The sequence below is a fragment of the Xylocopa sonorina genome, chromosome 2 (genome assembly GCF_050948175.1).
Source record: "Xylocopa sonorina isolate GNS202 chromosome 2, iyXylSono1_principal, whole genome shotgun sequence".
In the NCBI taxonomy this organism is placed as follows: Eukaryota; Metazoa; Arthropoda; class Insecta; order Hymenoptera; family Apidae; genus Xylocopa; species Xylocopa sonorina.
The window spans coordinates 6454285-6463716 of NC_135194.1; the positions used below are offsets into that span (position 1 = coordinate 6454285).

The 9432-nt window shown below is 36.3% G+C and overlaps 1 protein-coding gene across 39 annotated transcripts in view; it reads left to right on the forward strand.

Annotated features, from left to right (window-relative positions):
• Mhc (myosin heavy chain) overlaps nt 1-3970 on the forward strand; it is a 39369-nt gene extending 35399 nt beyond the window's left edge. For 38 of the 39 annotated variants that reach the window (XM_076909557.1, XM_076909558.1, XM_076909581.1 and 35 more), the window contains 5 exons: nt 373-734; nt 817-1212; nt 1308-1652; nt 1758-2006; nt 3813-3970. In XM_076909557.1, the coding sequence (XP_076765672.1) occupies nt 373-734; nt 817-1212; nt 1308-1652; nt 1758-2006; nt 3813-3896 (1436 nt within the window). In that variant the 3' untranslated portion in view covers nt 3897-3970. Of the gene's footprint in view, nt 1-372; nt 735-816; nt 1213-1307; nt 1653-1757; nt 2007-2735; nt 2798-3812 lie in introns of all 39 variants that reach the window. The other variant, XM_076909584.1, reaches the window with a different exon arrangement.
• Nucleotides 3971-9432: the final 5462 nt, after the last annotated feature.

A 9432-nucleotide genomic window follows, 5' to 3' on the forward strand; every position in this document is an offset into this window, starting at 1 on the left:
GTGAAAGTCTATAAGACAGCGTTACGTCGCGTACACAGAATCTTATGCGCCTACACATTTCACTGGTTTATGGACTTTTCCCATTAGTGTGTGGGTGTGCTCCAAAGATATTCAACGTAATCTTATCAAACAAATTATAAACATACTTTTAAGCTACTTTTGTCTCACAAGATCACCTACAAAATTTCTCTGCGGAATGACTGAGCACTCTATAAATATTTACTTTGTCGGATATTTTTATTTAGATGGGGGTGTTTGTATACGTAATCCTATTATTTAGCATACAGCTTGTATATACATAACTGCGTGTATACTTATTATTTAAAATGCATATATTAATAATTAGTACGTCAACTATTCGTGTTGAAACAGGTGCGTATGAAGAAGGTCAGGAACAGTTGGAGGCAGTGCGTCGAGAGAACAAGAATCTCGCCGATGAGGTGAAAGATCTGTTGGACCAGATTGGCGAGGGTGGTCGCAACATTCACGAGATCGAGAAAGCAAGAAAGCGCCTGGAGGCTGAGAAGGATGAACTTCAAGCCGCTCTGGAAGAAGCTGAAGCTGCTTTGGAACAAGAAGAAAACAAAGTATTACGCAGCCAGCTCGAATTGAGCCAGGTTAGACAAGAAATCGACCGACGTATCCAAGAGAAGGAAGAGGAATTCGAAAATACCAGGAAGAATCACCAACGTGCCCTCGATTCTATGCAAGCATCGCTCGAGGCTGAAGCTAAGGTTAGTAGAAAGTTTTACTACTCACCGAAAAACTCACTTTGAATAAAATTATGGTTATAATACGTTTAATAAAATTGCGCAGGGCAAGGCTGAGGCATTGCGCATGAAGAAGAAACTGGAAGCTGACATTAACGAGTTGGAGATTGCATTGGATCACGCAAATAAAGCAAATGCTGAGGCTCAGAAGAACATCAAGAGATATCAACAACAGCTCAAGGATGTGCAAACTGCCCTCGAGGAAGAACAACGAGCACGCGATGAGGCAAGAGAACTCCTTGGAATTTCGGAACGCCGGGCGAATGCACTTCAGAACGAACTCGAAGAAAGCCGCACTCTTCTCGAACAAGCGGACCGCGGACGTCGACAGGCTGAACAAGAATTGGCTGACTGCCACGAACAACTTAACGAACTGGGCGCCCAGAACGCTTCGATTTCTGCTGCCAAGAGAAAACTCGAGGCTGAACTCCAGACCCTCCACGTAAGTATCAAGTAATATGTTTGTTCAGTAAAAAAAAAAAACAATTTTATAAAATTTATAAAACGTTTCATTAATTCATTTGTTCTCATTTTTAGTCTGATTTGGATGAACTGCTGAACGAAGCGAAGAACTCTGAGGAGAAAGCTAAGAAAGCCATGGTCGATGCCGCTAGATTGGCTGACGAACTTCGAGCTGAACAAGATCACGCTCAAACGCAAGAGAAACTCCGCAAGGCACTTGAGACGCAGATCAAGGAACTCCAGGTGCGCTTAGACGAGGCTGAGGCCAATGCTCTGAAAGGTGGTAAGAAGGCCATTCAGAAGCTTGAACAACGTGTCCGTGAATTGGAGAATGAGCTCGACGGAGAACAAAGGAGACATGCTGATGCCCAGAAGAACCTTCGCAAGTCTGAACGCCGCATTAAGGAACTTAGCTTCCAGGTACGAATTAATTATTACCCCTGACAAAGTTGTATAAGATTTTCTTTTGTAGTGATGTCGTCTAATGAATATTAACACGGTACCAACTATTTTTGAAATGTTTAGGCCGATGAAGACCGCAAGAACCATGAGCGTATGCAAGACCTGGTTGATAAGCTTCAACAGAAGATAAAGACATACAAGAGGCAGATCGAAGAGGCTGAAGAAATCGCTGCTCTGAATCTCGCCAAATTCCGTAAAGCGCAGCAAGAACTCGAGGAAGCAGAAGAAAGGGCAGACCTCGCCGAACAAGCAATCACTAAGTTCCGTACTAAAGGACGCGGAGGAAGTGCTGCGCGCGGACTCAGCCCAGCGGTAAGCAAATGTTAAATTATTCCAACGCTCTCTCATCTCTGCACACATTTTTATTCAGAAATGATACTTCTTTTATAACCTGAAAGGCTGTACAAGGTTCTCACCTTATTAAATCTTATTTCATGAATTCTCAGTGTTTCATATGAATATACAATTGGAATGCTTTAATTGTAATTTATATGGCATCCAACGTAACACGATTACAGAACGTTGAATTAAAAATTACAAAATATCGAATTAAATATTATTGATAGTTATTGAAAAGAAAAACTCGTTTCATGGTTATATCACATTCCGCATTAGGCTTCAGAGTTGCGACTCTAATATTATTAATATTACATAGGTACTAATTTTAACTGCCAGAGAGTACCATACCCTCAAACTCATAGAAAACCATTGACACAGATGTGACACACTTATTTGTTTACATTAGAGGTTATAAAAACTTTGATTTTCATTGTAGAGTCTATTAAACTCCCTTTAATACTATTACGCTAACAGAAATTGAAATACTCCAAGTCATTCTTGACTCGAACCCATCAAGACATTTTTAGGCTTTAATCTGGGTAACGCGTTTGCTATTTCAATCAATGTAGGATTTCGTGTTTAGGCGCAAGATCCTGTCTAAAACGAAGGAAAGACAATGTTGCGCAACGCATAAACAAACGAGCATAGAGATTTCGGCATTTAATTTAATCTTTAATTTTAAATCTGTGTGTCTCTATATAGCCCCAACAGAAGGCCCGTAAGGCGCCCTCCGCAATGGAGTAAAGAGCACCGCGCCGGTCCATGTAAGTCTGTGCACGTGTCATAAGCACGTGTGTGTGTCGGAAAGAGAAAAAAAAAAAAAGAAAAAAGAAAGAGCACAATAATCGCAAGAAAGCAATTGTGTACATACAAAATTGTTCTAAATCCCCATCCGGCATATCTTACGAGTATGAAGCTTGCTCCTGATTATTAATTAACGTTGTGTATACCTATCCCAACGATAGTTGACGAACGGATCACTGTAGATCCCTCTGTATCGAATTAAAGACGAATCATTGCTTGGTTAGTGATTAGCTAGTTACATGTATGCGTGAATAGAATTGTTTACGTTATGTTTTTATCTTAGGCAGTGTGCGCGACACGATGGTACATAACATTTGAAATAACGTTGTTCATCACTTTCCGTTGCTAATTTCGATTTTCGCCAGAGTTGTAAACACGTTGTCCACTTTGTTTCTCCTCACGAAACTAAGCAGACAGAATTGTTCTAAAAATCACGTCAGAGGGCTACTACGACTCTCGATTAATATCCTATTGTTGTTTTCTTTTTTTCGATTGAAACACCAGCGATCTGCGATTACGCAAACTGAATAAGAACGACACAGAGAACGTGTCACCAAATGTTCCTAAAAACTGTTTTCTTTCTCTTAATGTACGAAATATCATTAAATACTATTAATCAGGTTAGAATTAAGGATGGGATTGAGGTTAGAAATTACTATTTAGTCTAACTGGATAAAGATCATGCAAATTTCATTTCAGATTGTTGTACGAAACAATTAAGTGTCCCAAACGAAAAATAAAAACTGTCGAGGAAGAATCGAACTTGATCCCATCGCTTAAATTTGAAACATGTTTTCGTTCGAAGCTTGTCATATTCTGTGAAGTCTCAACGTACAATGCCCAGACATATGTTATAGTTTTTTTTTGTTCATCACGAAAATACTGGTTGTTTTCGAAGAAATTCGCTGATCCATTGTCAATAGCGACCACAAGAACGGCGAACGGAGATCTAATTTCATTTTTTGCATTTTTCAGCCACAGCGACCTGCGTTCAAACCCCAATTGGATGGTTCCGCATTCCCACCACGCTTCGACCTACAGCCCGATGGTGAATTTTAAAAATCTATGCGACAAACTTACACGTAAGGAAACTCGATCGTAATTGCTTGAAAACTGAAAAAAAGGAAAAGAAACGAATGAATTGATCGCAAACCAGCGAACTTTCATCGTGTCATTTCACCAAATAACTCATCTCATTGTCTTCATACCTATACATACACCTTCACGCCGAAGCATAGAAAGTACTCTCACGATCTATACTTTCATTGACACGAGAATGTCCGTACTTGGTCACACCTTGCCAGTTTTAAAGTAACAATGGAGGATGAACGATTAAAAAAGATTTTTTCGTTTGAGTATTGCATCATCTGTTGAAAACGTAATTCAGTTGAGAACAGACGCGGAGAGGAGTAAACAGGCTTCACCACTCGCGCTGACGGTCGAGGAAAAAAGAGAGTGAAAGAGTGAGAGTGGGAGAGCAAGAGAGAAAACGAGAGAAAGGAATAATGCGAGCGGTCGAAACGTGAGACCGAAGTTGGCTCGAAATTTACACGTTGCATTATCAAATATATCGCAGAAGATAGAAAAACTATATGTTTATAGTTAACATAACTGGCATACGCGCGTATCAAACGGACGATTATCAGTTAAATAAGAAAGATGTACACGCTACAAAAACAGAACGACAAAACTAAAAATGGAATGAGATTATACGTTAGAAGAAACTGAGCAATGAATGGAGAAATGCGAATCGCGGATTTGAATGGCGGCGCGCATTATTACACATGTCATCCAATTGATAATCCTATCCCATAAATTTAATTGTAATTTATAAAGAGAGCCGAAGTATGTATTTATTAAAATAAATAAGCAATAAATAAAATTAAGAACCAATTATCATGTTTATTATTTGGAAGGAAACTTCTACACCCTGAAAATTCTAATTTTGTTAAAACTTTCTAATACAGTTACTTCTTGGGTCCTTCACAGTGAAAGCATTCTTTGCAGGTGTTAAACACACCGCTTATGGAAAGATTCCCGTGCAATAGGTTCAAACTACCAACACTTCAAGAATGAGATGTTTTCAAATTTGAAAATCGAATGCAAAGAACAACAAAGTTACTATCGGGTGCGGGGCATGCGCTAAAATTCGAAAATGGTTAACAGATAGGTACAGTTTTCGAAAAGGCGCATCTACGATATGTACAAACTTTTATATACAGTATATTTATTACGGCTTGTATTTTATTGGTCAGTATTTTAATTCCTTTTCACTATTTAAATATAAAGAGTCAATATCTTTTGAAAATATGTAAAGTCTCCACTGTTAGCTGAACAAATACCAATTGGTCAAAAACGTAATTATTTCTTTACTTGCAATGAGTCTATAATAGTAGAAGTTTAATACTGAATTTCTCTTCTTTATATTGTCCGCTTAATAATTATTTAGCTGGCGCTGTGCAATTCATACGCGTGCTATGCTGGTGACTAGAATGTGCTGGCACCGCGTGCCGGCATTTTAGCTAACAAATGCGGTCACAGATGGCTACAGATCTGCTGACACCCCCCGGAAGTTTCGTTACAGTGCCGAAACGGTGTCGACACCATCTTATCGTGTGTTGTCTGGGTATTCTTGTGGTACATGGTTTTATCGTTTGTAGTTATTATTAGTAATAATATAACCCCCTGTTGCGTCAATTTTTAACGATGAGTTGAAAAAAATATTTATAAAATAAGTGTATGTATTTTTACGATAAAGTAATTAACGACTTTGCGGAAAAAATCGCTGTATTGAGTTATAGTTTATAAAAAATAATAAAAAGAAGTTTTTATATCTTTCTTTCGTGTCAGTGTATGTATTTTAGAATCAAAATAAATAAACTGCTTAGTTTAGTTATTTTTAATATTCGTTTATAATTTTTATAGAAACTGCTTCCCCATTAGTAAATGTCCGCCTACGCCACTACCACATGGCGTCACTATGGTGAGCTGATAGTGTCATTGCCACGGCGGTGTAGCCCCTGTGCTATATCGCGGTGCTTTGATAGTGTCGTGACACGCGTGTCGCCCCAGTGCTAGGCTCTGTGTCGTTACGAGAGCTGAGTGACAGCACTGTGCTTCGTTCCACCCAAAAACTTAAAAATGAATTGACTAATTAATTTTAAACGAAATTACTTCAATTTGTTACAAATATCACCAGAAACTTTATACATTATTTATATGCAGATATACCTATTCTTGAAAAAATAACATGAAAAATAAAAAGGTTCTAATATTTAAAAAAAAGTAATTTCTGACATTGACGTTGTTTCAACGTCTATCGTATGTTTAAAATCCTTATTTGTTTGGTAAATGCAATCCTCTCGCCTAAAATATATCTGCAAACAGTACTATCGTTATATGTTTAATATGAAAGGGGTACCATTTATGGAAATGAGTGGAGATGCTACCCACAAAATCCAACGATTTTTTTTTCAAGTCGGAAGAGAGAATTAAAGAAAAAGAGACGTATTATTATATATTAAACGTTTCCGATAATATTAGAGGAGTGAGGTAGGAGGTGGGGGGGGGGGGGGGGGGGGGGGGAAGGGGTGGAGGTTGTACTTCCGACAGATACAAATCTACTGTCTTCCTTTATTTACTCTTTCCATTAAGTCAAAAATATATACAATTTTATTCTAAAGATATATGTTATATATAACTCTAATGATCCAGCTATGCTGTTTAAACAATGGTATACGGTGCTGGCAATGAATTCTGCAATTGAGATTCCTATCAAAAGTTGTATACAGACAGAGAATTAACAGTAACTATATATATGTTATAATTCAAACAACAATTTCTCGATTACAAAACATCAAAATGCTCAATAGATTCCAAAATGAGTACTTTAATATAATAAGTATTGAACGATATAGGCAAACTGGTAGATAGAAATAGAGAAAATTGCTGAAACTCTAGAAAGTTTGTCAATAAAAATAGTAGCAATGGCTTCGTGACAATATGTAACTAGTATAGCAAAAACAATTTAACAAGAGTATTGTTTGCAATGTCACTGCAATCTGACAACAATTATACTGCGCGATTCAACGGGATCTTATTTTTAATTGCGCACGCACACGAGCAGGTAATCCCGCTATGATATCGCAACGAAAAAAAATGATACTGCAGTGACAGCACGTCAACTGTCGCGTGACAATACGAAATGGCGACGACAAAACAACGTTGCGTGTACGAAACGGCAACTATGTAATCGATTATTTTGATATTGAATTATTTGTAGGAAAAAATCTTTTTTCTATTGTAGATAAAATTAATTTTTTATACACGTTTAGATTTTTTAAATTAAAGCTTCTAAATGAAAAGGAAAAAAAATCTGTTGGAGAGCTATTAACAGCTTTTCAACAGTAAAAACAAAGAGCTTTCAATAGTAAAAACAAAAAACCTCATACGGTAGCAGCGATAATATTTAATGTTGTGTACTTCGTTTGATTATTTGTATAAAATATAGTTCATTTTAATGATTGGATGAATTTATAAACGTAATTTGTAGTATTAGTTCCCCTTTAGAAGAAATTATAAGTGCACGCGTATATACATATGTATACGTTCCTGAAGAGATTAAGCATTTGCACAACCGTATTGAAGAAGTGATGATTAACTTTTACGAAACGGTTACGCGATAAGCCAAGAATAACGAAGAATAAATTTTAATTTCAACTAATCGTAATTCTTCACTTGTGTCCCAATAGCAGTTTTCGTGTTGTAAACCTTCTCACTCTGATTTAAATTGTAGGTAGTACAGTAGATTCCAATATGCGAACATCCTCCCCAAGATTTTTACCTTCCCTCGCTTCACTGTCATCCGAAGACGTACGTTTAGAGAAAAAGCATGTAATTGGATGAAAAAGTAACACCTACATTTCAGTCGGTGTTAAAAGACCAAACACGTAAGGTAGAATAAATAGGCGCTTTTTTTTAAAGAAAAGCGCGTAACAGTGGTGTTAGCCTAAGGGCTTGTGAGATTTATTGAGAATTATATTTCTGTGTCTCCCGTTGCAGCTTTATCGTCCTATCAGTCTGCACCATACGGTTTTATGCGAGCCCACTAGGTTCCAGTTTCTTATGATTTCAGGATTATTATACTTTTCTATTTGTAATCTACGTACCATCATCAATCAAGTCAAGAAGAACTCTATAACAATTGTATACCTCAACGTTAATGAATAGTAGATGTGTCTAATATCAGTGGCAGTCCACGGAAGCTGTGGGAACGTCGCATCTCTTGTATTTTCTAAAATATAAATAATAAATATATATTGCGCGCATATTTTTGTCAGTATATTTACATTGTATCTATTTTAGAATCGAAAGTAATAAACTGTTCATTCTTGTCATTTTTGGTATTTGTTTATAATTTTCATGGGAACACAGCTCTTTTATCAGCAAATATCACCACGCCTCACTGCAAATATTCCATACAAATCATATAACTAACTGCTAATAGAAATTGAAAACAAATGTATAAAATAATTTATTAAAATAGTGGAGACGATAGTAATTTTAATTTGTTTCATTTTGTTTTCTTCTTACATAGAGTAGCGTTGTGGACGTTTTGAAAGACTTTTGTTGTTGTTATGATTTTTTCCCTTTGACGTTTGATATCAGTCACATTTAGGTTTGTTGATAACTGTTATTTATTCTGTGTATATGAAACATGAATTTTATTTCACGCTACAAAGTCGAAAACACTTTCTTGCCAACCTAATAGTATTAGCTTCATTTTTAATATTTACTTGTATATTTATTTTCAATGCAAATTATGTTACTGTTATAAAAGTAATTAACAAATTTTTGTCTTCTCCCAACTTCGTAAACACAATTGTTAAGTGTACATTTTTCGCCATTTTCATTGAGAGAGAAAAGCAAAGAATTTTGCATATTGCATATACATATATATACAAAACATGTGTACATATATACAAAATTCTTTACTACTGACAATACAATTAACACTTCTTAATCACTATTTTTATTACGTACACATAAGTAGCTACTACGTTCATTAACCGGTATAAAATCACAACGATATCTGAACGTTCGTCCGAGTCTATTGCACAACGGGATTTATTTCACATTGTGAAATTGACGATCTGTAAATAAACTTTAGCTCGATCTGATTTGTGTCCATCGACTCTCAACGAACGAAACGTAAAACAACGTTGTGACTAGAGTAATTCGTTCACAACTCATTCATTGCACTCCCGAACAATTGTCGATTCATTGCATATCTAACGCGGCCAATAGAATACCTAATTCCTTGCAAAAACCTGAATTCTTACTTAGTAACCTTTGTATAATACGACACTTCTAGAGCATTGTCTCACTTTAATTGGCCTCGACTTTGAATCTTTGTGTAAAATATTTGAAAAGACCTATATAGCTGCTTCCTTGGAAATTGACATTGAACATTCTATTAAATTTTAACATATGAAATGTCTGACTTTGGTTCATTGGTGCTTTAAGTTCTGTTTTAACAAAAGCTCTATTTCGCATATAACTATAAGGGCAAACCTTTACGATTCGTTTACCGACA